This window comes from Rhizopus delemar, genomic scaffold (assembly GCF_000149305.1).
Source record: "Rhizopus delemar RA 99-880 supercont3.6 genomic scaffold, whole genome shotgun sequence".
Classification (NCBI taxonomy): domain Eukaryota; kingdom Fungi; phylum Mucoromycota; class Mucoromycetes; order Mucorales; family Rhizopodaceae; genus Rhizopus; species Rhizopus delemar.
In genome coordinates, this window is record NW_027137832.1 from 2,832,041 (window position 1) to 2,859,520 (window position 27,480).

Here is a 27,480-nt window from a genome sequence, read left to right on the forward strand (position 1 = left end):
CAAACAACTGTATCATCAACGGCTTCAGCTTATCATCCTTTTCATAAGGAATATTGGTGATCCTTATTCTGATCACCTCCGAGTTTTTATCCATCGTTGTTTGTACTTTGATTTTTCTATCGAGAATCAAAAACTCTTTTTTAATGCGTCCATCTTATCTTCTTCATTATCAAAGTTAAGCTCAATATACTGATGGGTTCTACCAGTTTTTCTTTCTCTGAGGCCTATGCCTTTAGGAAATTAGTCTCTGAGAACAAGGCTAAGACTTCTATCTTTAAATCTCAAGCCTTCAAATTCTGAAGCGGCGATAACGATGGAGTGTTTATCAATAGCTTGAAGAAAAACTGTTTGACTTTCCAGATTAGCAACATTATTATTAGCTGGTTTGTTGTTAAATGAGGCCCTTCGTTTTTAGTTTTTAACTGTTTGCGCCCATGATTTGAATCCAAACGGTTTGTTGTTGGGATTATGGCGAGAATCGGCTACTCCAGGAGGATTATTAGCCTTGCTAGTAATGTCGTGGTTAATAGCGGAAAGAACCATGAAAGTGACAAAATTTACCGTTCTCACTGTATTTCAAATTCATTCGGCGGTGGCTCACGCTCATCAACCAAAGTTATGCTACATTTAACTAATCAACCGACAATGAAGGAACGTGTTCATCGATTACAAGCTAAATTCCTTTTCAGATCCATCAATGCGCCCGAAGACACTCTTCTCTCTCAGCTCTTGGTATACTTGCGCACTTCTGCTAGTCTCTCCCAGTGGTACAGGCTCTCCAAGACACCTCTGTGGCAACACTGCTGTGTCTCACATGAGATTGATGACCTGGAAACACGTAATTTCAATACTATTTACTGTGAATACCTAAAGGATAACCTCAACACACGCCGTAATGCTACCAACCCTCTACTGCTATTGACTTGTCGATCTAAACTTGGTATTGATCCCATCCTTTGGTTACCCATGACCCCCGCTGAACGTAGTCGACTAATATGCTGGCGTCTTAGCTGGCTCCCCGGTGGTGTTCCCATACCTTGTATTTATCATCCAACGGCGAAGCTCACACGATCACATGCTATCTGGTGTCTACATATGCATCGTCGTTTACAAATGCCCGCAAATGAACCTGACCCGCTGTCTTTCCTCTTGAACAAGCTACCAACCCAACGCAAAAAGCGTGGTCCTTCTGCCAACATCAACCCGTCGCCCTTCGCCGCCTGGACAGTTCGATGGCCTTCCATTTGTCAGATTCTGTTTGAACTCGATTACTTGCATCATGGAAAGATTCCTCCTGAAACCTCCCATCTTGGGGTCAAGCTTGTCAAATGGCTGTGCAACAATTAATCTAGTATCTGATGATACATCTTCTCTTTCCTCTTCCCTTCCTCGTCTTTTTCCCCTTTTTGCCTATCAAGAAGGTTTTTCGTTCTATCTCCCTTTTTTGATCTGACCCGGGCAATTCAATCCCAGTAGTGACTATGTGCTCAATTGGGTTTGGTAACAGTAATTGGCGCACAATAAATGCATTTCATTTAAAATTTGCATAGCCTAATTTCTGCTCTTTTCTATTGGTATCCTCTTTCTGCCCGTGGCGGGGCGTCCAACTGGCACACCGTCTGTCTGCCAAACAGATGGCTGCTAGTTCGAACCATGGTGAAGGACAAGATTTTCGTGGTACATCTAGCTCATACTGTGTTTCCGGCATGGTTTCTGTAGCTTTCACTCGGTTCTTCTCTTTGACGTTAATCGCAAAAAAAAAAAAAAAATTACTGGAAAAAAAATGTTGGTCCGTTTCCCTTCTATAGAATAATCATTCCCAATGTAGTTTAGTTCACCATTAGTAAATATTGTATATCCTAGCTATCAATTCCACTGGACATAAAACGAAAATAGAAAAAACCCAAAAACACTGTAGGACAGACAAATCATAATAATAAGATCTATAACCAATAAAATCCGGGGGTCATAAACGACCTCCTTTATAAAAAAAAAAAAGTATCCCCTTTCCTAAAAGCACAAAAGCTTTACTATGGTGAACCCAGACATTATTATCTCCAATATGTGACTAATAAACAATTTTGTCCTTTTAAGATTCGCCACGCATTTTTGATAAATAGATGCCTTACTTTGATCATACCTATTCAGTTTTTAGAGCTGCGTTAACGAATTGAAAAACTTAAACTGTTTCTTTAAACTCGCAAATGCTAAAGAAAGAAACATGTAATCTTTAAAGACAAGGTTTATTAGCGATAAGGTTGTTTGTAGAAAAAGAATGTGGTAATAAATCGTTAATAAAGTACTTCTATTAACTACTGATGTTTGTAGCTAAGCTAATTGACTTGGTCTTATTCTAGTGGATAAAATTGAAAAACAAAATTGATGAACCACTTGAAAGCAACTACACAACAAAAAAAAATAATGGGTTCTTCATTTTTTCTGCATATAAATTTTGCTTGTAGCTAACGCCTTCTGATAAAATGAGGCATTTAATAGCATTTGATAGAGAGATTATTGCAAATTATAATAGAATACAAATGTTTATCAAATAAAAACGCAAGATCACATTTGGTATATCGAACTTTTAATTAATAAAATATCATCTTGTGAATATATTTATATAAGCTCGTTTTATTACATGAAAGGTAAAGGGCAGCTTTGAGAGATACTACAAGTTTTATAAAAGAAAGACAATTCAAAAAAATAAGCATAGCATTTTCTGAAGAGAAGCGTATGCAGTAAATAAACTGCATTTTGTACAGGATGGGCAATTGATAACTATCTAACCCTTCTCCTTAAAAACGCACTGTTTTTGCATGCAGCTACTAAATGACTCATCTTCCATAATGTTTCGGCCAAATATATATAATAATTATTTATGAAAGGAAAAGATAAAGCGTCTTGATATTGATTTGAGCGATTTATGTGATCATTGAATTTGTAGTGCTGATCGCATTAACCAATTAAAGAGAAAGAAACCGTTTTTTATTGGCAGCCTTTTATACATATGCCATCAAACTCAGTTCTGGTTATATGAATCACTTCAAATCAATTTGAAAAATGTACATATTTACTTGTATATATGAAAGAAATAGCAGGTTTCATTTTAAGCCGTTTTATCTTTTTCAACTTGTTGTGTCTCTTGTTTGCAATTTACTTAAAGATGCCCGTGCTTCGCATAGACCCTTTTATAAGAACAAAAAGAAAGACAAGGAGATAAATCGTGCTACATCATATTAATAATATTTTTTATAAGCAAATGTTGATACACAAAATAACTCGGATAATCTAACTATGAAGATCAAGAATATTAAGTATTCACCATTTGATTATTTTTTTTTTTTTGAAAATTAACCATTCAGCTTTAATGTAAATATACCATCAAGTATTCTGAAAATAATGCATCCTATAAACACCCCTTTCCCTAAATCTAAAACTGATGGCCCTAAAACAATCATTTCCCCCTTTAATACGTAAGTGTTTGCAATGCATGTTTTCGGAAAAGGGATATTATTTCCTTGGTTCAAAGTAACACAAAAATACTTCTTGTGACGAATGACATTGGTCTATTAGTGTAAGATTTAAGCACATGTAAATGTGTAGTCGATTATAAAGATATGAAACGTAGATATACCTGCTACAAATATATACTTTTATAACCATTTACTACGCTCATAATAAAGTTACATTTTTTAAATATTTTGTACAACAGTTTTAAACGCGTTTGTTTTTAAAAAAGAAAACAAAAAGCAAAAAGAAAGCTAAAGAGAACATGTACGCGCCTAAGCCTTTCTGTACATCTGTTCTTATCTTGCTTTATATACTGGTTTTATGAAACGTTGCTTCTAATTTTGTTCGCAGTAAAAAATGTAATTTCAAGGAGGCAGAAAAAAACTTGTTTTTTTTTTTTTTTCTTTTTCTTTTTAAATAAACAAAGAGAGTGGTTTCATTATTACAGCTCTTTTTTTCTTTTTCTCATGTTATTTTCGCTTAAACAGGATTGCTTCTTGCTTTATGAATATTGATAACCCGATTTCCTTTCAAAAAATATATCTTTGCTTATGTTCTTTTATTTCTTTCTTTCTTCCTTGTAAAAGAGCGGGCAATTTGTTTTCCCTTCCCTCCTTTTCTTTTTTTATATCTTGATTTACCTTTCATTATTTCCTCAAGAAGCTAGATCCCATCAATTAATCAAAATTTATAATGAAATCAAATTCTACTTTACCAAGAAATATGACTGATTCTCACTTTATGCAAATGTCTACAAAGTAAAGACAATTCTGTGAGATACATTCATGTTACACATTAAAAACGGCTTTTTTTATTGACAACATTCTCTTTGTTTAGCGCTATTCGTTATGATATTTGCTTAGAAGGTAAAGAAAAGTGTATGTTTTATTATGAAAATAACATATTAAAATCTTTAAAGCACCTACCGCCGCGGCTCAAAAAGTAGACGAGCCGCCTATCACATATCTTAATAAAGGTTTTAACCGAAAAAAAAAAGGTTATAGTACAAAGCATACGAATAAATTTTTTTTATATAGGACAATATTATAATCTCGTTTTGAAAGACACGAATAGATATGATGGTGATATCATTAGCACAGTAATCATTACTTTTCATGATGAAAACCATCGTGTAGGAGCAACTGATTACTGGAAATTTTGGCTGACTCATCAAAATGATACTGAAGCTGCAAAAGCGGTTGAATTAGGTAAGAAAGTGAGCCTTTAAAGATAGAACAAAGAAGAATAAGCTTATATTGAATTGAAAAAAGATATTTCGAAATCGAGTGGCGTCCAAGTGATTGAGAATAGACCTTTTGATCGTATAGCGTTTCGTTGGAATGGAAGTATTGGAGCAACGATTTATATCAAGTTCAATTGTTTATCAACTGACTTTTCTAGAATCAAAGGTGTAAAAGGTATCCCTCTTCGCCTTCAAATCGAAAGTCAACAGCAACCTTCGATGCAGATTGAAAAAACATACTGTAGAATCAAGTTATTTCGTGACAAGGTATGGGCTATTTTTATACTCAAACACAATGAGACTTATTACATAAAAGGGAGCTGAAAGAAAAAACAAGGACGATGCAAAACATATTGAACGCCAGTTGGAAAAACTTCGTGGAAAAAATGGTGAACCCCATCCGCTTTGGTTGGCTTATTCTCCAATTTCACCTATTACTGTATTTAGAGAAATTGTTTCTCCAGAACAAGATGCACCACCAGCAGATGTTATTAATAACAGCGTACTCTTACCTTTGCCATCATCTACAACTCCTTCTGCATTTCCACCCAATTCGATGAGAAGAAGTTTTAGCAACACTTTCCAACCTGACTCTACTGATTTGAACCATACCTTTTACAGTCACGCACCTTTTGCCATAGGGTATGATCCTGGCTATACTCCACAAAGAAGAAGACGTATTGCAAGTAAAGTAGCCAATCTGATTCAATTTCATATAAATCTAATTTTGTATTATTGTTATGATCAGTGCTCAGTTTATTAATCAAATTTGAATCTAATGATGTATACAGAGCTATTTATTTAGAACAACTGACCGTGAAGGAACTAGCAGAAAAGATTCTTCAACGATGTAATATCAAAAAGCCTGTCACTAAAGTCGTTCGAAAATTTAAGGAACCGGATAGAAAAGGCATCATTGTTAGCATGGAGGACGATGTGGTCAAGGATATGAAGGAAGAGCAAGATGTTCTAGTGCAAACTGAAGAAAATGAAGATAGTCAATCTTTGACTCTTATCTTAACATTTTAGAATAAAAAAAAAAGTACATATTCTTTCTTTCTCTCTTTATTATATTTATTCTTTAAGCAGCCACCTTTTGTGCTAATGTAATTTTATCTCCAAGACTTAATGCAATACCTTGCGTCTTGGAACGGATACGAATATGTCCAGTAATAGGTCCATCACCATTCTTTTCAATGCTCAAATTGGCTAATGCATCTTCACCAAATATACTTTTAGCGTACATATTAGCTGATAAGAAACCACAGTCGCCCTCAAGCTGTTTCTTGGGCGTTAAGCAGTTCATATTTGTTGATTTCATAATATGTTGCAAATAGTTTCGTAAGTCACTAATAGTTTGTTAAATAAAGAAAATAAATAGCGAATGTATCCATACCTAATATTTGTATTAACGTTCACCTTGTTTTCCCATTCGAATTCAGTCCACATCGATCTAAATTGAGTTTCTGTACAATAAGCAGGGTTGATATAGTCCATAATATCAATATGAATATCGTTCAAAACGACACAGTTCTCGGTAGATCCGTGAGAGTCATAGACAATATTACCAAATATCACTCCAGTTTCTGTGGAAGAAACCTTGATGGGCACCTTGGCAGTCAAGAAGGAGTGAGGCGCCAAATTATGAGTGGCAGGTCGATCAACAAGTTTAAGGTCTCCCAAGGTAGCAAACTCAACTGTCAAATTTTGTAGTGTTTCATTCGTTTGGTTTACAATTAAGACATCCATTAAAATATCATATTGATGGACATTGACAACAGCTTCGGCATATACCTTGTCAGAGAAACCAGTCAATTGTACTATATGGTTCAACTTTGACATGAGATCGTCCTTGTCATCTAATGAGCCAGTGGCCCGAGACAAGTCTTGATCGTATTCATCTGCATTACCACCAGACTTCTTTGTAAATTGGCGGAAAACAATGGCATCGTCAGCCTGGATTTGACTACTGAGTTCACTCTCGGCCTTTGCATCAGCCAATCGTTTGTTTTGTGCCTGAAGCTGTTTGGAATAAACTTCACGTGTTTCTTTGAGGTAAACATTATCCACTGTTTCATCACCTGCGGATCCAACCACACGCAAATCTTGCATAATGCGATCATAGGAATCTTCATCAATTTCAAAGGCTACAAATTTGGATTGACCTACGCGCAAGATACTAGTCATAATCAACATAGCCTCTGCTTTGCGAGCATTGGCAAGCGAAGCGTCACCAACAAGGCCGTTGTATCGGAGAACAAGTTTAGTAAGAGCAGTAGAAAGCACAGTGCCAAGGAAGTAATCGCCTGCAAGGATAAGGGATCGAAGTGGGGGTTTCTTGGCTGCTTTGACAGCTTCCAGTCTAGCTTCAGCTGCGCTTGATGATTCAGTGTAAGCGCTTTCAGTTGCATAAGTACCATCAGCAAGGATTCTGCGAGGGGCAGCACCGCCAGATGGAATCATTGGCTTCTCTGAACCTTCTTTATTTCCATCTTCACTATCAGCCTCAGCAGCATCCAATAGCTTTTGTTCAGAAGCCAACAAGGGGACTTCACCTAAGCCTCTGCGAATTTGGTCCCAGGCATCATCAATTTCTTTCAAACTTTCACAGTATTCACCAATAATCCAAAGTGCACCGCGGAAGACCTTGCCGGATTTCATGTCACTAAATGTATCCAAAAGCTTTTCCAAGATAGATTCTCTTAAGGCTGGGAATTTTTCTACTACTTCTCTAACAAAAGAAATAACATCAACAGCTGCAGGATTGCTAGAATCGCCCAAGAATTCCATAAGAACATGTACTACATTAGCTGCAACTTCTGAAAACTTGATAGCACAAGTATGAATGGATTGGATCAAAAGTTGGCGATACTCATTGCTCTACACATAAAGTTTGTTTGCTGTGATATAATACTTTATTTTCTTTACCTTTTCGTAAGAATCATCTTGGGCTTTTACCAGTTCCTTTTTAAGGAAAAGGACAACATCTTGCACATTTCTAGAAGTAACCATTTCCAAAACAATGTGTAAAGCTTTTCGGCGAACGTCAATATCAGGGCTAAAGTAATAAGGACATGAAGTCAATTTAACTTTCAAATTCGTCTTTTGAAATTTACCTTGACAACACTTGCAAAATATCCAAAACTAAATCTTCTAATACACCTTCATGCTTACTTCTAATATCTTCAAGTCTATCGAGAACAATAAGCTTAACATTATTATCAGATTCCTTAACAATAAGTTCAATATAACAAGAAGCGGCAGCTGTCAATTAAAAGTTAAAACAAAACTTAATTCAAGAAATTATATTTTACCTTTAACAGCAGCAAAACTTGATGTCAAGTATAAAAGAATAGAAGCAGCTTCATATTTTACAGAATGTGAGGCGGCAGTCAAAAGTTCAGACAAACAACGAATATAATCAGTCTAAAAAACGGTTTAAATAAATTGCTGTTGCCTTTTTTTTTTCTTGTTACCTTATTAGCGGCGCTTGTCTTTGAGTTTGTGCGGATGAGTTCGATTACTGCCAGTTGTAATAATTCATCAAAAGTGGGTACAGAGTCAATCACTTGTAACAAGTATTGAACAGCCAATTCTTGATCAATATTGCAAAGAACGACAAAAGCGTTACGTCTGCAAGTCATATCTGCTTCCTATACAAACTGTCAATAGAATGCTTTTTTTTGCGCAGGTATTTATTTCTATACCGAAAGTAAAAATGATTCAACCACTTCTGGTGCATCAGGGAACAATAAATCAAAAGATTTGTAAATGGATCCAATAGCAAATACTGCATTTTTTCTAACGTAAGAGTGGCGATGTTCCTATCTTATAGTTAATAGAGTGCTCTTTCAAAGTTGTTCCATTTTATATACCAAGCAAGCTCTGACAGAAGGAACAAGAGGTTCCAACAACTCTGCTTCTTTTATTTTACATAAAAATCTTAATGTTGAACCTCGAATGTACTCGTTAGGGTGTTGAAGGTCGTTCATCAAAGCATTACTAAGTAAAAAGATGAGCCTCTTTCTGAAATTTGCAAGCTGCTTTGTATATATACCAAACTAAAATAAACTCGTCCTTAAGCTTTCCATCTGGTTTGGTCTTTGGGCAAATTTCCCAATAGAATTGCAAAAGCTTTTTTAACTGCTTATTTCTTGAAGGTAAAACAAATTGAATAACGTGCATCAAAAGCTTTTCCATAGGATCACCGTTCAACATGATTACAAGTAGTTTTTTCATTGTTTCAATGCGTGTTTCATCAGAGCCTTTTTCGAAAGCTCGTTGGAACTCTTGTAAGGAAGGTGCCTCTGTCGCGTCGTCTGGGCAGACAAGAGTATAACAAAGCTCAGTAGCCATAGTTTTTTTTTTTTTGTAAAAAGAAAAAGAAGTAGTAAAAAGGGAAATGTAACTTGAAATGAGTTTTTCATATCTCATTGGCTCATCTAAAATGAACGTCATGGATGAGTTTTAATTCTTCACCTTACCTTACCTTTTTCTTTTATTCTCACAAACGACAGATATTAAATCCTCTTTAATGGAGTAGGGAAATTCATTCTAAAAGGAAGAGGTGCTAGTAGCGATATTTTTTTTTTAAAAGTTATTTAGTGATGGGAATGTCTTGGGTGTGTTACTATTGAAATATATTATGCCTAGTGCTAAATACCTCGATCTAATAGAATAAGAGGTGATCTTTAGATAAATTCCCGCAATTGAAACAAGATTAAAGCATCGATGAGTTTGGACAGCAAACTATAGTTATCCTCAACAAAAATGCCTAAAAACATATACGCATGAAACTTTTATTTGTTTAATCTTTGCTTTCTTCGTCCTCCTCCTCTTCTTCTTCTGCAAAGACAGGCTTGGGTTGTGTCTTTTTATAAACTAAAGAGAAAGAGTGTTGAGTACGAGTAAAAGTAATTTTGTTTCATAAATCTTACCATTGGACACCCAAACAGGATCTGTTTCAGCTACATCAGCATACTTGAGAAGTGCCTCTCTAGGATCCTCATCTAGTTCATTTTCATTAGATCTACATCTTGTTTACATGATTTCATATTTACCTCTTGTTGTGTCCTTTGCAAATGATTTGATGACTGCTTGTTGTTGATTCATGTTGACGCGACCGCCTTTACCTGGACCATTCACAGGCAAATCGGGTCTATGTGATGCTTTAGGATCATTACGCAACTTGTTTCTCTTTCTGCTACTCGTTCTTGCTTCGTCTTCCTTAAACATGGGAAGTGCATGAGGTGTGATGATGGGGCGATCCAATTCATAATCATCAATAGCGCGCTTCTTGGCTGCCTTGACAACGCATAATTTGGCACCGCGTTGAGAATGTGTAGGACTATAGTAAACACTGACAATGCCATCTGCACTTCCAGTAATGATCTGATTGATTCGAGGATGCCATAGCACTTTGATGACACTGGATTGAGTAACATCTGTGGTAAAGTTAGATACTAGTTCTAATTAAATCAGCAAAAATGCATTACCTATGCTCTGGTTTACTTCAAGAGTATCTCTGTCCAACATTACCAATTTTCCAAATCCTTTGCCCTTCGGGCACGCTGTACCTGTTAATATTAACCTTTCATCGGGGCTGAAAATAACATTGACTTCTGGATTGACTATATCTAGATTGTATGCAACCTTTACTGGCTTTTTCGCATTACGAATATCCCATACTAAGTTCAAATCAGCACATATTAGAATAATTTTTTTTTTCTTATTAAAATCAAAACACATACATTTTACCGTATCATCACCACCGCGTGTAACAACAGTACGGTTATCTTTTGAGAATAATATGCTAGACGTCTCTGTGCCTTTCTGATGGGCATCTGCTATGGATACAGCTGGTCTTAGCAAGCTATTTGTATTCCAAAACTGAAGTGTTCCATCTTGATAGGCGCCAGCTATCAATTTGGCATCTGGGCTATAAGCAAGTGCTGTACAAGGAGATCGTCCTCCTCTTTCACGAGACTTATATACAATTGTTGTTTTCTGTTTTCTTACCTTCTCAACATCCCATTCACGAATGGTACCATCTTGAGAGGACGTAGAAAAGGACTGGCGATCATTTGGATGCCATGTACCACTTGTAAGCGCACCTACGTGGCCATCTGTGTGTCGTAAGTCACGAATGTAAGGATCTCCTTTTGCATATTCGCTCTTTTCGAATCCATCACGGTTAAAAATCTTGGGTCGATTATTTCCAGCTACGACCAGAAATGAGTCTCCCGAGTTAGAATATTGAAGCTCGTGAATCTGGTGTTCTTCACAAGGTTGAACGGTTCGAAATGGCTTGAAGGATCGGTCCATGCCAGCAAAATCCCAAAATTTGATGTCATAATCATATCCTCCAGAGATCAATCGGGTACCTGCTGGGTCAAGTGTTAATGCAGACACAGCACGAAAGTGATCGTTGAGCTTGATCTCGTGTGAAACTGGTGGCGATTCGGAGAAACTGTATCCTACTTCAACCTCACTTTCTTCACCATCCTCTGAATCTGCAAAATCTTCTTGATTTTGTTCTTTTGTACCATTTTTTCTGTCTTCAGTGTTGCTCTTGGGTTTAATTGCTGCTGTCTTTATAAGAAAATTAATATTTTTCCCTCTTTTTTTTTATTGTATACCTCTCTTTTTGTCTTTTCAAATTCTTTTGTGAAATCTTGTCTTTCTTCTTTTTTACCAAAGCTAGTTGGTAGAAATTCTCGAAGAGCATCCCAATCTGCTGAATCAGATCCACTTTTCTTTCCACTAGACATTTTTTTTTTTGTTAATGACGAATTGGCACGTAGTAATTTCATTAGCTTTTATATTTTATTTTTTTATTTTTTTTGTAATTCCGAAAACTTAAAATGGATAGTGCTTTTTAAAATTTTCATCTTTTTTTCTTTTATGCTTCGAAAACCTCCAACTGCAGTAACGCTAACAGCTACTGATGTTGAGTCATTCAAAAAGCTGCTGGCTCCAAAGCAAGAACCAGATAAAATCGTGGAACAAGAAAAGGATGATATATTTCACGGAGCACCACTTACTAAAGAACACGAAATAAAAAGTCGATTGGGTTTAGAAGAGTCACCATAGTGGGAGAGTTTTAATAAAAACTAATGCTTTATGTGAACGGCTTTAAAGAGATTATTTACGATCAGCTTTCTCCTATCTTCTCTCTTCTTTTTTTACTTTTCTTACTTTTTTTTCTAATGATTTATATTGCTTTTATTATATTTTTTAAGTATGTAGAGTGTTACGCTGCAATAGGAAGATTTGGTCATTCTGCTATTTTACTAAATGACAGGTAGCCTCTTGTGCTTGCCCTTGATAATAATTTGTTAATGAAGCAAAATCACCTTTTTTTTAGTATCTATTTTTACGGAGGAGATGGAGCGATCAATGTGAACGATAATGGCACACATTATTTGTCTGATCTAGCTATCCTACCCCTTCATTCATCCTTTTCACTAACTAATCCACCTTGGAGCCCAGTATCAGGTCCGCAAGCTTCCCTCGGTGGACCTTCTGTGGATGCTCATATTGCATTTATGGGAGGATTGAATGGCGGAAATATGATTATTATGGGAGGTGTGATGCCCAATCAGATGATTTTAGATGAAGAACCAAAGGCATACAGTTATGACATCGATTTGGGGAGATGGAATTCATTTACATTACCGAAAGGTAATCGTTTAAACCGGCAAGGTGCCGGATGTACGGCAACAGAAAATGGTCTTACCTTTGTAAGCCCATAAGATTTCTAATGTAAAATAAAACTCATATCTCATAATATAGATTTGGGGTGGAAAACGAACGGCAAGAGTACCAAGTCGAGTCACGAATATACCTGCAAATATCTATCGGTTTGATTCTGTTCATTCTGAAAATTCTTCCTTCCTTCCACTCACTATCAATCCTCCATCTCGATATGGTCATACACAAACATTAGTGGATGGTTATAAAATTGTTGTCTTGGGTGGATTTGACGGTCAAACGGGGGATGCAATTTCACTGGCAGATATCTGGATCTTTGATACTCGTATATTTAATTGGACTCAAGTGTCTGCAGAACTAGATCGAGATGGCATACCTGCTAATCGAAGTAGTCATAGTCAAGTACTCATGCCCGATGGTTATTCCATTTTAATGTAAGCCAAATACATAAAAAAGAAACTTCTTTTCTACCCACTTTTTTCTATTGTCCTATTTATTCACAGAATATAAAAATGTGTTACTAGTTATGGTGGATATGATGGTTACCATGTGTATAATGACGTTGCTGTTTTGGATACACACACTTGGAAATGGACCGTAAAGAATACAAATGCGGCAGTGCAAGGAAGAGCTGATGTAAGTTTTATCTGTTTGTCTTTACTTTCTGAATACTTATTGTCTTTAGCATACAGGTAAAACAAATAAAATTGATTAAAGTCATAAAAGGAGATAAAATAATCAACAACTTGTATAAAAAGCTACATTGATTGGTACTAATATGGTTGTTGCTTTTGGCTTTACTGCTGTCTCAAATACATTAACAGTTATGTCAGATATTGAAGTGCTGGATATTAACACATGGAGCTGGACCTCAGTTTATACACCTGCTTCTCTAATAGATGAAATAAGTGAGAAGAAACCAAAGGATGACACAAGTAGCTCACCTTCGATTGCCATCATTGCTGGTGCTGTCACAGGTGGTGTTGTTGTGTTCATTTTGGTACTAGTGGCGTTTTATTTACTAAATTTGCATCAACGAAATAAGCGGCACTCAAGGACAACGTCAACCACATCTTTTCAAACCACTTCCACATCTAAATACAACACCAATCCAATAAATGATTCTAGTAAGCCTACAAGATCAGACACAATTGGTACGTCAACCACACTTGTCGCCAATGACTCTTCATCGCCAGCGACTCTTCTACCTTCGCCTTGGAAAGAAAAGTCAGAATGGAGTCATTCACAAAGAGTTATATATAAACCAGATGACAAAGATATAAAAGTAGAGGACATTATGCATATAGAAGATGAAGATCAAGATGAAGATAAATTTGATAGACAAGAATTTATCCTATTGTCCTTTGAAACATGCCCTGAAGTTGAACAAAACTAAATCGCTACTTCAACCAAGTTCTTTTTTTAGAGTTTTTCTATTTTAAAAAAAGAGCGGCCAATAAATGATTTTCAAAGTGTAAGTCTTATAAAATTGGTAACTCTAAATAGATCTGAAATACTAGGATCTCTTTTAGAAGAAAGAAAGATGTCCTTTATTAAAGTATGTTCTCTGTGTATATTTATATATTCTATTTTAAGGGGCTTGATCATAATTTCTTTGTCTTGAGATGCAGAATAATCTGGACTTCTTTTGGCTTGGGTTTTGGGTTGGGATCGACGCTTTAAAGGTTCGCTTGCGCATTCTATATTTGGAAGCTCTATCATATTGTATTTCCATTGGGTCATCTCTATATTTAGTTTCTCTTTGTTCATAGAATTGATACTGATATAATTCTGCATTATGCTATTCATTATTGAATTCTACAGAGCTTGGCTGCCTTTTTTTATTCAAATAAACCAAAGGAGGGGTTTCTTCAGTTGGCGTTGTTTCAATAGCTTCGCAGTATTTTCTTTTTTGTCGTTGCAAAAATCCCAAAGTATCGTCCACATAGCTTAATACCTTTTCTTTTGAAACTTCATCTCCTTTTTCCAGGCATTTTTTTTATCTGCGCAGTTGGATTTCGCTACCACTACAAATGTTATTTACCGCCTATGCGCAATCAAGTAGAGTAATCTTAAAAGTCATTCTTTGCATAATCTAAAGTACTAATCAACAAAGACTGAAAGCAGAGGAAATAAGCAACCGCTTGCAAAGGATGTAATGTTTCTTCTTGTTGATTTGCCTGTAATGTCGAGGAAGTCAGCACCAAACAACGTTCAGCCCATCCAATGCTTTGTATCTGTCTGGCAAAAGGGAAGTCACTATCTTCAGACTTGCTCATTAAAAACACCGTGCATTTGCAATGCCAAATATTACAATTATAGGGAGTCTGTTGTAGCGCTCAAATGTTAGGGTACAGTATCGAATGGCACATGCCAAGAAATTGTTGTCAGCTTGATTTTGTACTTCAACTAATACCAGTGGAAACGAACTCAAGGGATCGTGGGGAGCATAGAGAACATCGCATTTTTTGTTTGTTATAAATTCCATAGGCGCCGAAACATAGTTACCTTCTGCCGCTTCTGGCACGAGAGCTTTTAATAGCATGTTTATCACTTGTTTGTCGGTTAATACCAGTTTGCTGATCAAATCAGTTCCTGGCCTGTGATTATAAGGGAGGACGCGATCAGTATCATCTAAACGATTTTATGTAAGAAATTATTTGTAATTTTATAGCATATTTTGTCGTATTTACGTCATTAAATACTTGTTATTCGTATGAGATTACTCAAATATAAGAAATAACAAGTATCGAATACATAATATTACTTATTACATATTCTCTAAGACTCATTTACAATATTAACCATATACGATATTTATATTGTTCAAGATCAATACTAAAATTGATCTTGCACTTCGGTCCTTGAACAATTCCATTTTGTATATAAAGGCGTAGTTTGATTAAATAGGTTCTCTCTCTCGTCTTGAAATCTAATAAAGAGGTCACATAGAGACTCATTCACTAGTTTTCAAGTACTGTTTCCTTTATTTCACTATTTTTATCTGCAAATAGCTCATATTTACTTACCTTTGTCAACACTAAAATAATCAGACGTTATTTTTGAAAAGTAAAAGTGAAGAAAGAAAAAACGTATTGTTTTTTTTTTATGTTAAAACTCAACAAAGAGTATAAGGATTAAGAGCGATATAAGTGCAGGAAACAGTGATGGTTCTTTCTGACGACAATAAACCCACTCATAAAAGTAGCTTATCAGAGTCACCTCCTTTAAATGCTTCAACAACATCAGGGTCCAAAACATATTCATCACAACGATCTTGGGCACGGATAGTGACCAAAAACGGTAAATCCCTTCTGCATTCATCCAGTTCTCTTTCAGCAACAAATATCGCTGGTCCAACATCGATCGATAATGACATGCCAACTTTCTTTAAATCCAGTATTTGGTGTCCGGAGCATGGGCCTGGAAGTGCATTTCTTAATATGACTGGACGCAAAGAAGCCAAGATTGAGCTCTTGATATTGATCGCTCAGCAATATCTCTCTAGAGAAGGTGTCCTCACTCAGCAAGTTGGAGCCCTCAAATTTGCTGAGATTAATTTTTATCCTGCTGATAAAGTTTTCAATGAATGTCTAACCAACAGTGTTAAGTTTGCGGAAAACTCGCTTATTATACCATGTCGAGCGATGGATAATCATATGCAAGTTGTCCGTCTTTGTTTATCCAATTTACCTTTTTTGGGCGAGAAGGCCTTGTTGGAAAGTCTGCAAAAGAGTTTAAGGAAATATGGAGATATTCTGTATGTAGTCATCCTGTTAGAGCCCACTACTAGTACTTACATGTGCACAAGTTTCGCCGTCCTCAATGTGTCTTCTAAGGATACGCAATTCGAAAATTTGACCCATTTAATCCCGTGGGACGAACAGCGGGAATGTGGTTTTTATGCTGTATGGAATCAGATGCCGGTATACTGCCGTTATTGTCATGAGGAAGGACATGTAGTGGCCAATTGTCCAAAGCGTAGAATTAAACACACCTGTTGGACCTGTGGTGCTGTGAATCATCTTGCTGCTGAATGCTCTCGCGATAAACCCTCCAAAAAAGCCCGTAAGCAGCCTGCAGCTATTTTTCGCCCCTCTACTTCAGTGGAATCGAGTGAAATTACTCCACCAATGGAACAATTTGTCACCACGGATAAGGATATAGTACCTGAAGAACCTATGACAGATTCTTCAGTAGATTCGGATGCCACCACCCTCCAAGCCCCCATTGTCGACTCGCTAATTTCCTCTTATGCGGTCACTGTTCCTGCTCTTTCGAACGTTGCCATTGCTGCAACATCCAGGTCAAAACGACTTACAATATTAGTAAAAAAAGTCTCCATACGACCGTCCGATCATTCGAACTCACCCTACTACGTTACCTATATTGGCATCCAAACCGGCAGAGAGCATGATTGTTGATTCGCAGGTCTCCAAAAATGATGAGCACCGTTTAGATCTCTCCTCTTCCACCCATGCGGCGGATGAGGACGCCGTCAATAATATTTTACAATAATATGAGTAATAAGTATAGCAACTTATTACTGCATATTGCTTCACTAAACTGTAACAGTTTAGTAAAATCTCATAATCCCAAACAGCAATCACGATTTATACGCTATCTACACTCTTTACAACAAGACATTATGACATTCCAAGAAACTCACATCTCTGATACCACACGCTCCTTTATCAATACGCAATTTCAAGCTCGACACTCATTATAGACTTACCATTGTGGTATTGTCTCTTTTAATCCCTTTTTCATTCTTTCAGACGATATGATACCAGAACATGACCGAATGATCCTCACAAAGGACACACATCCCAGCCTCGCCTTTGCTCCTTTCTTCATACTTGTTCTCTATGCGCCCGCTTCCTCAGGTCGTCAACGTCAACAGTTTTTTGACCAGGTCTTCGAACTCTTGCACGCACAAGATTTGGATATCAATTTTGACCGGCTATTAATCACTGGAGATTTTAATTACTCCTATGCACAATCATCCCTATCATCTCAAACATCGCTACAATAGGTCTCGTTCTTAGAGGATCACTTTTATAATACACTAAAAATAGATGATTTACATGAGCTGCCCACATTCAGACGAAATGAAAGCATATTTTCAACAACCGACTACGTCTTTATCAGTCAAGCGTGGTGCTCAGCAGTTATGGCAAGTAACCTACACAAGTTGAATGCTTCCTGGACAGACCACTCCATGCTTTCAGTCACCTGCTGTGTTGGTACTTCTCCTTCTGGTCCTGGTCTCTGGCGTGGAAACCCGATCCTTGCGCGAAAGCCTGCTTTCCAACAATACCTCCAACAATATCTTGCAGAGATCCTCTCGAAAATACCATATGGCTGAACGTACAAATGGCATGGGGCTTTGTCAAGCATCAGGTAAAAAAGGTTACACATAACTATGCGGTAGAATACACCAATTGGCGTACAAAGTCAATACGACTGTTACAGAGTAATCGGAACAAGTTTTTACACAACAAACCACCTTTGGCAGTCCGATTACAAAGATTGCCAATTCTAGATCAACAAATCGCTTCGTTACAACAAGAACTTACTGAAATTCTTGTCTTGAAAGCTAATGTTCGCTGGTAAGAAGAAGGTGAAACTTCGATCAACTATTTGAAAAATATGTATCGACAACGTACTGTCGAACAACACATTACAACTTTGCGTACGGATGACTCTGCTGATCCAGTCGAAGATGTCGATCAACTCCTTTCTGTTACCCACCAGTTTTACCAGTCCCTCTACACAGCGGATCCGGTGGATGATGGATAATTGGATGCATATCTTAATGATATTCAAGATCCACCTTGGTTAACCTCGGTTCAATGCGATGGCCCTCTGGCGCCAATCACTATTGAAGAAATTGTTCATGAAACAGCACGCGTTGAAAATAAAGTCAGCAGTCCAGGGGAAGATGGTTTAGGCTATGCCTTCTTATATCAGCTATTTCGTTACCCCCCCCGCTACAAGATATGGTTTTAAAGGTATATAATGATGCACTATGTTCTAATACATTTCCTCCCTCATGGCAAGACCTGTGTGTACGGCTTCTTGCAAAAAAAGGTGATCTAACAAGCTTAAAAAACTGGCGTCCCATTTCATTAATTAATTGTGATGCAAATATATACACTTGAATTCTAAACACCCGGATACGACAAGTAATTCCTACATTTATTAACCCATTTCAAACGGGTTTTATGCCTAATCAATTCATTGCTGAAAACAGTCTCATTCTTAATATAGCCATAGAACACACGCAACGCTGTAAACGGGAAGACATAGCTCTACTTTTAGATCAAGAGAAAGCATACGATAGGGTACATCATTCTTATCTAAAGAAGGTTTTGTTGAAATTTGGATTCCCTCCTACCTTGGTGAACTCACTGATTGCACTCTTCTTTGGTAACCGGGTTTGTATCAATATTAATGGACATTTTACAAATGAAGTAGATCAAGGTCGCGGCCTTCGTCAAGGAGACCCACTTTCGCCTTTGCTGTTCAACCTGGCGTTGGAGCCATTCCTGCGCCATATTCTACAAGACGCTTCTATCGTTGGTTTCTCCTTTTCGCCTTTATCACAAGATCTCCCTCCTCCAGCAACTCTTAAGGTACTAGCCTACACCGACGATGTTTGTGTCTTTCTTTCTTCTCGTACCGATTTCCTCCGACCACAACATCACTTGAATGCGTATGGTCAAGTATCCAATGCCAAAGTTAATCTTTCAAAGACTGAAACAATCTTCTTGAATGGACGTGCCTCCCCCCATTGGCAACAGTTATTGACCCAATATCAAATATCTCAGTGGCATAATCACTCTAAGAACCAACCGTTACGATATCTTGGATTTCCAGTCATTCAATCTGTAGCTCAAAGGAAATATATAGAGAATAAGCTGTTGCAAAGTGTAAAGACTCAATATGGTATATACTCTCAACGCCATTTATCTCTTCGTGGGCGTGTGACCTTGGCTAATTCGTTGATCTTATCCAAATTGTGGTATTTTCTGAGGGTTGTTTCACTCACCAAACAGTTCTTTAGACAAATCCGGTCAGCGTTGTACCAGTTTATCACTAAAGGTATCAAACCTGGCTTCCGATATACTCTGTTGTGTCAACCTATCACTTCAGGAGGTCTTGGTTTGCTAGACCCGGTAGCTCAAAACCGCTGTCTACAAATTCGATGGTTACGGCTTTTGTTTCAAGAAGATGATCCTAATTCTTGTAGTCAGTTATACTTGAAGGATTTCGTTCGTCGATTTCACTCTTCAGGTACTGATATCCGGTTGTCTTTCTTTTTTCCACCTCTTCGTCCAATATCCTCCGTCTTTCGTGGTTCATTCATGTCAACACTATATATGGTTATGGATTCCTTTTTACCTAAAAGATTTAGTATGGTCCGATGCACTCCTGCAACATTGCTGTGTTTACCATTGTTGTCTCTTTTTTCGCATATTCCTGATGCTCATTGGTTACGTAAACTTCAGCGTTTGAAAATGCAAGCTCGACTATTTTTTACTTATGACATCTCATTGCAATGTATTCGACCTTTGCTACGACCGGACTCACCTCACTACCCTAGACTTGCAGCTTGGCTCTTGCGTGACCTTAATAACCGCATAATTACCCTCAACGACATGACATGGGCTCTAATTCTGAATCTTTCTCCTGATCTGGGACAAGTTGATGACGTCCCTTTCGTCTCTTGGCTCACCCATTCTCCTGATTGGATATTGTACAACCCTAAAATATTTTGGCAAAATCAAATCGCTACCTTAGATCCAGGGAATCTTATTACTACTTTTTCTTCTGCTGATTGGGTTCTCTTCTGGTCCTTAAAGATGCTCCCTGAAGCTCGATCGTTGTGTTTCCGGTTTCTTTATGGCAAACTACATTGTAAACTTACAATAGCACGCCTCAATCCGGACGTTTCAAGTGCTTGCAAACTTTGCCAGACTCCTAGAGAAGATATTCATCACCTAGTGATCTCCTGCCCTTACAAATGGCCGATATGGCAAGAAGCTCTCTCTCGGTTTGTACCTTATTTGGAATTTAATGCAGAAGACATTCACGAGATTCTCAGTAAAATGAGACGTTATGAACATGTTGACAATACGAAGTTGCTCATACTCATTTATTACGTTATGCTGTTCATCTGGCGAGCACATTGGCGGTATATTTCTGACAATGTATCTTTATCACCGATCCACATTGTTACCTCCGTTTTTGAGAAACTTAGGCTCTACCGTCAGCAGTAAAAGCATACCTCTCATTATGACATGTGACCTTCTACATATTTTAATTTATTTAATAAAATAAAATATTCCTACAAAAAAAAAGTATAGATCTAAAATCATGATGCTACTAATAACATGCTAATAATATGCGTTCAACCTTCGCTTCGTTATGGTGCGCTGAAGAAATGTTCTATACATATCATAGCCTTTCTGGGAGGAGGACCCCAGACCCCTCTCGTTTTCAATGCTAATACTATGCGTTCGACCTGCACTTCGCTACGGTGGACTAAATAGGACTTGTTGCTCAACCTACGCTTCACTTTGGTCAGCGATAAAATATAAAAAAAGGTTTATTATTATATTTGGGATTTATTAATTGAACATCATACATAAGATCATTATTTTACTTTAATTGAACATCCCAATATTTTTTATTAAACATCATAAAATCATCATATTATTGGTATGAGTATCATACATACTACTATAAAACTATTTTGAATTATATACATGATGTTTCGTGTATATAAAAAATGACTAAAGAAGGTATAAACGTTATAAAAAAGAAATGAAATTATTCTTCCTCGGTTGCCTAAGAAGGAGATGCTTTTCTCTTCTTATGATTAATCTCTACAGCCACAAAACAAGGAGGAAAGTAAATAAGCTCATTATTATCGAGAGCCACTGAAGAAGCAAATCATTTATAAAATTGATGGTTTCTCTCATCACCTGGGCACAGTTGTAAACCAATTTTAAAATGGGAGGCAAGAGATGGGCAATCTCTGTCGCTGATTTTGGCGTATGAAGTCTTTCAGTGCTTTTGATCATGGCAATTGAACCTCTATCATGAGTCATCAAGAGGCCAGAAATATTGAACCCTATCACAAAAGAAATTAGAACGGCACATAAATATTGTGAGAAGTTTTTTGCTTTACCGCTGATGATTAGCCCGATGGTGATAATCTTGCTTGCATCAATTTTATATTGCTGTACCAAATGGTACGCAAAATTCTTCATCATTATGGGCGTTTTAATAGACATCTCGTTCATTTCTTTGGTTCCATTCTGTCGTTCATCTTCCAAACCTATCTCTAAATAGCCGTTTTCATGAGACAAGTGTTTGAAGACAAGATCAGCCCTCTCGGAAGACTGCTTGCGACAAACCTTGCTCATTGAACCGATTGTTTGATTTACGTTCTTATTCTCACCAGAATACATACTCGCAGAAGCTCTATTCAAACGCAAAGTCAGTCAGAGGGTTTCAAGCAAGTGAGAAAATATCACATTAGGTCTTACGTTTCTACGGTTGTATTACTTAATCTATAGCTTTTCTTTATGAATCCGTAAACATCTTCCAATAAATTTTGCTTGGTTCTGCGAGGCAAGGCCTTCTCATTTTCAATGAATAAACAAACATAATCCAAAATGCTTCGTTTTACCCAGTACTCCTCTGGGTTATAAATTGGATCGGCTTTGACAGCATCAAATTCGTCGTAGATGCTTCGAAATGTATTCTGTATAGAGAATTTAATTAACTTCAAAGCAAAATCAAATTAAATAAGCGGTATGCGAGACTTACTTTTTTGTCTAACTTTGATAGTAAATCTTCAATATTAGTTGGTAACGGTCTACCAAGTTCATTGTGAGAATTGCTATAAGTAATTATTTCATCAAGATATTCAGCGGAAAAACGGCTTCTCTATAATGAGCTTTTAGGATCCATGATCATGGAATGCGTAGGGCTACGAGATTAAAATATCACGTTAGTATGCATATTGTTACTTAACAATCTATGAGAGTTAATATATTTACTGCTCATATAAAAATTCTTTTGATTTCATATATATTTTATCTTCTACAGCTGTTCCAGAGTTCAATATAGTAGCCGCCCTATTTAAGGATGTTCGATTTAAGGGTATTTTCTATTTATGGGCGTATTTCTATAGGACGGCATAAGTCTCCAGCATAAATACCACTATATCACTAAATAGAAATTTTTTTATAAGTGATAATTTTTTGGAGCACTCTAACAATAAATTTTTTACTTTGCAAAAATAAGATCGAAGATCTGTTTGCTCTTTTGACTTGTTTAATTCAGCACAAGAGTCAGCCAATGTCATTCGAATTCGGCGATGTAATTTACGATCAAGATCGTCCAAAGGAACTTCGTACATGAGAATAGTTTCATAGGCTTCTCTCAACCGTTTTTTACACTTTACTATATCGACACGCTGCTCATCTTGCTCTGTACTATCATTTTCTTCTATTTCATCTATGTTGCCTTCTGCCGTTTCTTCATTATTAGTAGTGCTTGTTGTATAACATACTATCATCTCGCTTTCATCTGCTTCAAGGTTCAACTGGCTAACATCGGTAACTTTGTTGTCAAATTTTCCGGGGAGATCTGGGAGCATTCCATTTATTGTTTCTGGTTTTACTTTAAGCCATGCATTAGCTAGAAAAACCATAGCCTGAGCTTGATCCATTTTGTAAACATTCGGATTATCCAACTTTTTACTGATATACAGACATAGAGCACAGTCGTACTGCTGGACTCGGAAGTGTGCCTTAAAGTTGTCAATAATTCTTGTACATACAAAATATTAATGAGAAAACTGTAAAACAAAAAGACAGCTTATATAGCATTTTGTCAACAAATAATAGGCTACCTGCATCAAGAGCTTGTAGGTTGCTAGTCGTGTTTGCTAGGAGAAATATCAATTTGATATTGTTGAGCGGAATTCTTATTTTATGAATGGACGCATTATCCAAAAGAAGACCAATTTTTCGATTCTTTCTTCCAAAGGCAACATTTAACTTTTTCACATATGTTGTCATCCAAGCATTAGTAAAATAATGGTATTCAATTTCATGTTTTTTTCCAATTGCAGTCATGGATAACAAATTAGTTCTTGCTTTAAAACATTTGGGGCTTTTGTGTTGCCCTTTATAAGTCTCATCCGAGTTACAGAGCAATCCAACTGTCAGACAGGTTTTACTATTCTTAGACCATCAAGCGGCTCGGAACATATGGTTCTTCTTGGTGTTTGCTGGTAATATAAACCTGTTTCATCAAAGTTTATGATATTTGCAGGATCACATGGCCCAAGAAGTTCTTCTATCTTCCTCAATTTGTTCTGAATGTTTTCAGAAGGGATGTCTACCGAGGCACTTTCACCATGCATTGGCCTGCATTTTACTCCAGTTCGCTTAAAAAGTTTGGTGAGCCATCTAGAAGAAAATGAAATTTCATTTTCAAGGGTTCTATACTTTATTCAAGCAATAGGTCTTACATATCGAAGGATTGAGTCTCGATTGACTGGCAGACTGTTATTGTTCATGTCTGCAACAAAGTTTACTACTTCATCATCAAGTTGAGGATAGCGTGTTGTTTTTAGACTTTTGCCATTATTGACAACATTAATATTACTATATAACGTTTCAGCATTGTTGAGAATGTTTGATATAGTCTGTCGGGTAAGTGGTTGATCTAAATTGAATTTCTTCATAGCCCATTCATCTAATTCTGTCTGATTAAGCTGGTCAGTAGCATTTTGATCCAAAACCTCAATTTTTTGAGAAAGAAAGGCGTACACGTTTATTATTTGGATTCTTTTTTTTATAGATAGAATTTAAACAAAGAAAGTAAATTTTGTTATGTCATATTTATTCTCGTCAAAATTATTTTGGGCCTACGACTCGTATATTATCCTTCCAGCAAGTTTGATCAAGACTTAAGCAAGTTTTGATTTGTTAATGTTCTTACACAATTATCAAATCTATATCAACCGACAGTGGCCTATGTGGAAACATGTTGTACAAACATGTCTATAATGTAGCTACAATACATAAAGTGACTTCGTTGTTTAGCAGCCACGAAATTCGATTTAAGGGTATGTTCTATTTAAGGGTGGATATTCCAAAAATTTTGGCCACCCTTAAATAGAGCGGCTACTGTAGGTGATGTACATGGAACTGACATGCAGGATTAACCAAAAGACTGATGCCTTGGCTTCCTTTTGTGGCGAGTGGATGTGTTTTTATTCTATATGTATGGTATTGTTTCCAATGGGTGGGGGTATTTATTTGGTGATAATAACCAAGTTTCTACGATTAATAAGACAGATGAGTGTTTTGCCAGAGATAAAATAGATGATATAGCTTATTTGAGTAACCCGGTGGTGTTGAAGAGCATGATATTTAATGAAACAATTAAATATCAAAATCAATGCTATGTTGGGAGCTGTTGGCGTTGTTTGAGGAACTGTGGTTATCCTCATGTTCATTAGTTGTGCTCGTTTGATCGTCCTCTGAGTAGTAGAGATCATCTACTAATCCTTGATGCCTTGGACATCGCATTGGAATGATGCCCAAAAGTGTTTTTTGGTTAATCCATCCTTTAGAGAAGAAATGGCGGGCAACAGCAAACTTGACGGGTACTCTTATGAACTGTAATGCGCGTTCGATGCGGTCGCAATGGTGCATAAAAGCGCGGTTTGTACGTTCTTCTAATGGAAAGTTTGCGTATTTAGGATCCCTAAGATTTTGAGAACTACAAGGGTCAAATTCATCTTTAATGGTAGCTATGAATCGCTAAAGTTGGTGTCGCAGTTCAGCAGCATAGTCATTATGAACCAATAAGGCCAAGATGTTTCGATCAGGATAATGTATGTCAAGGATTCGGTTGTTGTTAATGTCAAGCTTTCACAAACGGGATCTAACCTGTCCGATTGAAACTCTAGCCTTAGTGAGAACGTAAATATATTGGGATCTATGGTTGTCTGATGGCGGCTGAAGGAAACGTGCAGCAGCCTCTTGGCGCTGTAGGCGTCTTTGGTTACGACTTGCAATTAGATTGTCCTTAATACGTTGTATCTTAGCATGTTCGTGCCAGGGAGCGGATTCGATACTACTCACTTGGGTCATAGCTTCGGGGTTTCGGCGAGGGGGTTGTTGATTTAAACTGGGAAAGGGATCCGCAGTTTGAGTTTGTTGTAAAAGTTGTTGCTGGAGTTTATCAGTTTGAGAGCGAAGGCTATTAATTTCTGCTCTTGCCTGTTGAATATCTTGTGTCAAGCGTTGGATTGTATCAAGGAGAGTTTGCAAGTCGTTTTGGCTACTGCGAGTTGCTGGTGTGTGCGTATTGTTATTTTCTTGGAAAGATCTAGTTTCTTCCATGTCTGTCGGTGCCTGAATTTGCGATTCTTCTTGACATGAATCGTGAATAATATGCTTCATTGATGCTGCTTGAAAACATCTACCACAACTAACGCAGTGGAACAAGAGGCGTGGTGGATCTGACTTGGTTGAACCATGTCGTCAGAAGTGACCTTGTTGATTACAGTTTGGGGATATAAAGCGTTTACGCTCTTTACTAAAAGTTGAGAGAAGAGAATCAACTTCCTCTGTAGACAAAGGATGGTTAGCTGATTCCTGAAGACCATTGGAGTCTATAGGCATTGGTTGATGATAATAAATGTCGAAATGAAGTTGTAGCTGTTGTTGTTTTGTAGCGTAAAAAGTCTAAGACGAGTGTTAAATTGTTTTCCAAATATAGTAAAAGTTTAGAAAAGCGGAAAAAGCGCACTTTTATTTTCTTAAATCCGCAATTTGATGTTGCGTTCACTGTAGTTTTGTGGACAAATATAATGGCAATTTTGGCGAAACGAAGACTGGGGATGTGGTGGCTATCCATCTATGGTACAAAAGATGATTCAAACAATGATCCCACCCTAGTCGCCAAGTCTTCAAAAATCAAACAGGGCTTGGAAAGATATAAAGGAACAACAAAACTAAAAAGCTTTATTTTATTATTCTCTAACAAAGCACAGATGGAAATCCTATAACTACATCCTCTGTCTTTGTTTCGCCAACATTGCCATATTCGTTGTAAAAAAAAAATAAACATTATGAGTATATACTAACCCGATGATTAATTCAACACGAAATGCTTTAACAATAATATAAGCCAATTTTTTCTTCAAATAATAAATGGAATTGTTTCGAAAATATGTCTACAATAGAACTGTATTCCTTTTAAGAATTGTGACTACACAATATACTTATAGTACTTTACTCTGTGTGATCAGTTGATGATGCTTCCAAAAGATTGATTTCATATACAATCTGGTATTAATAGATGTTTACGAGGTCCTGTTACATGAGATTTTTTAATTACAGAGAATTCAGCTTTGTAAATCACTAGCCTACTTGCTTTTCTTTCCAGTTTTCTGTATCTCTCAAATTCCAACACTTCATTCACTCCTTATTTACATGTATATGAATTTGAAGTCTCTGGTTATAGGATGTAGTGTTGATATGCATATGATTTAATGTATTTCATTCGAAATCTTGCTTGAAATCACTATTTTCCAGAATCAATATAATACATATCCATTGTAAAAACTTTCATTCATAGTATTGTCTGATGAATGCTTGGTTTGCTTTGGTAGATTTTATAATTTTAAATTACAAGTTCCATTAGGTAAGGTCAGCACAACTTGGTCTATTATGATTCGTCACTAACTACTAAAAGTATTGATTGCTTTATTCCTTATTTATTTAATATACATACATAAAACCGACTCTGCATTTCAGTAGTAGGCAATAAATTATCTATAAAAGTCATTTCAACTTAATTTGTAAGCTGTCAATAATGAATGTCGATAGGCTTCATTACATCATTGCAACTAGTATTCGAAGCGACATTTAGTACATATGGAAATTATTTCAGATGAAGTAAAATATACT

At 36.7% G+C, this 27,480-nt stretch overlaps 11 protein-coding genes across 11 annotated transcripts; 6 read left to right on the forward strand and 5 right to left on the reverse strand.

Moving 5' to 3' along the window:
* Window positions 1-645: 645 nt before the first annotated feature.
* On the forward strand, window positions 646-1,347 carry RO3G_09095 (uncharacterized protein; the record flags this gene model as incomplete). The annotated part of the gene is made up of 1 exon (XM_067663680.1): window positions 646-1,347. The coding sequence occupies one exon, from the start codon at window positions 646-648 to the stop codon at window positions 1,345-1,347; it is 702 nt and encodes a 233-aa protein (XP_067519781.1).
* Window positions 1,348-4,203: 2,856 nt separating this feature from the next.
* Window positions 4,204-5,526, forward strand: RO3G_09096 (uncharacterized protein; the record flags this gene model as incomplete). The annotated part of the gene is made up of 6 exons (XM_067663681.1): window positions 4,204-4,268; window positions 4,348-4,376; window positions 4,548-4,718; window positions 4,839-5,020; window positions 5,070-5,395; window positions 5,502-5,526. 6 exons carry the CDS (start codon window positions 4,204-4,206, stop codon window positions 5,524-5,526), a joined length of 798 nt encoding a protein of 265 aa, XP_067519782.1.
* A 308-nt stretch (window positions 5,527-5,834) lies between these two features.
* RO3G_09097 (uncharacterized protein) lies at window positions 5,835-9,109 on the reverse strand (the record flags this gene model as incomplete). Its single annotated transcript, XM_067663682.1, has 9 exons — window positions 5,835-6,102; window positions 6,150-7,633; window positions 7,682-7,811; window positions 7,870-8,017; window positions 8,068-8,179; window positions 8,230-8,406; window positions 8,461-8,577; window positions 8,629-8,755; window positions 8,811-9,109. 9 exons carry the CDS (start codon window positions 9,107-9,109, stop codon window positions 5,835-5,837), a joined length of 2,862 nt encoding a protein of 953 aa, XP_067519783.1.
* Window positions 9,110-9,560: 451 nt separating this feature from the next.
* Window positions 9,561-11,523, reverse strand: RO3G_09098 (uncharacterized protein; the record flags this gene model as incomplete). The annotated part of the gene is made up of 5 exons (XM_067663683.1): window positions 9,561-9,634; window positions 9,691-9,762; window positions 9,814-10,221; window positions 10,330-11,344; window positions 11,392-11,523. 5 exons carry the CDS (start codon window positions 11,521-11,523, stop codon window positions 9,561-9,563), a joined length of 1,701 nt encoding a protein of 566 aa, XP_067519784.1.
* Window positions 11,524-12,300: 777 nt separating this feature from the next.
* On the forward strand, window positions 12,301-13,181 carry RO3G_09099 (uncharacterized protein; the record flags this gene model as incomplete). Its single annotated transcript, XM_067663684.1, has 4 exons — window positions 12,301-12,495; window positions 12,548-12,900; window positions 12,991-13,102; window positions 13,152-13,181. 4 exons carry the CDS (start codon window positions 12,301-12,303, stop codon window positions 13,179-13,181), a joined length of 690 nt encoding a protein of 229 aa, XP_067519785.1.
* A 2,728-nt stretch (window positions 13,182-15,909) lies between these two features.
* On the forward strand, window positions 15,910-16,984 carry RO3G_09100 (uncharacterized protein; the record flags this gene model as incomplete). Its single annotated transcript, XM_067663685.1, has 2 exons — window positions 15,910-16,794; window positions 16,898-16,984. The coding sequence occupies 2 exons, from the start codon at window positions 15,910-15,912 to the stop codon at window positions 16,982-16,984; spliced, it is 972 nt and encodes a 323-aa protein (XP_067519786.1).
* A 655-nt stretch (window positions 16,985-17,639) lies between these two features.
* RO3G_09101 (uncharacterized protein) lies at window positions 17,640-17,834 on the forward strand (the record flags this gene model as incomplete). Its single annotated transcript, XM_067663686.1, has 1 exon — window positions 17,640-17,834. One exon carries the CDS (start codon window positions 17,640-17,642, stop codon window positions 17,832-17,834), a length of 195 nt encoding a protein of 64 aa, XP_067519787.1.
* An 859-nt stretch (window positions 17,835-18,693) lies between these two features.
* Window positions 18,694-20,751, forward strand: RO3G_09102 (uncharacterized protein; the record flags this gene model as incomplete). Its single annotated transcript, XM_067663687.1, has 1 exon — window positions 18,694-20,751. One exon carries the CDS (start codon window positions 18,694-18,696, stop codon window positions 20,749-20,751), a length of 2,058 nt encoding a protein of 685 aa, XP_067519788.1.
* A 609-nt stretch (window positions 20,752-21,360) lies between these two features.
* On the reverse strand, window positions 21,361-23,216 carry RO3G_09103 (uncharacterized protein; the record flags this gene model as incomplete). Its single annotated transcript, XM_067663688.1, has 6 exons — window positions 21,361-21,608; window positions 21,666-21,961; window positions 22,027-22,244; window positions 22,310-22,382; window positions 22,543-22,652; window positions 22,776-23,216. 6 exons carry the CDS (start codon window positions 23,214-23,216, stop codon window positions 21,361-21,363), a joined length of 1,386 nt encoding a protein of 461 aa, XP_067519789.1.
* Window positions 23,217-23,940: 724 nt separating this feature from the next.
* Window positions 23,941-24,543, reverse strand: RO3G_09104 (uncharacterized protein; the record flags this gene model as incomplete). The annotated part of the gene is made up of 3 exons (XM_067663689.1): window positions 23,941-23,961; window positions 24,024-24,159; window positions 24,497-24,543. The coding sequence occupies 3 exons, from the start codon at window positions 24,541-24,543 to the stop codon at window positions 23,941-23,943; spliced, it is 204 nt and encodes a 67-aa protein (XP_067519790.1).
* Window positions 24,544-24,942: 399 nt separating this feature from the next.
* Window positions 24,943-25,908, reverse strand: RO3G_09105 (uncharacterized protein; the record flags this gene model as incomplete). Its single annotated transcript, XM_067663690.1, has 2 exons — window positions 24,943-25,323; window positions 25,453-25,908. 2 exons carry the CDS (start codon window positions 25,906-25,908, stop codon window positions 24,943-24,945), a joined length of 837 nt encoding a protein of 278 aa, XP_067519791.1.
* Window positions 25,909-27,480: the final 1,572 nt, after the last annotated feature.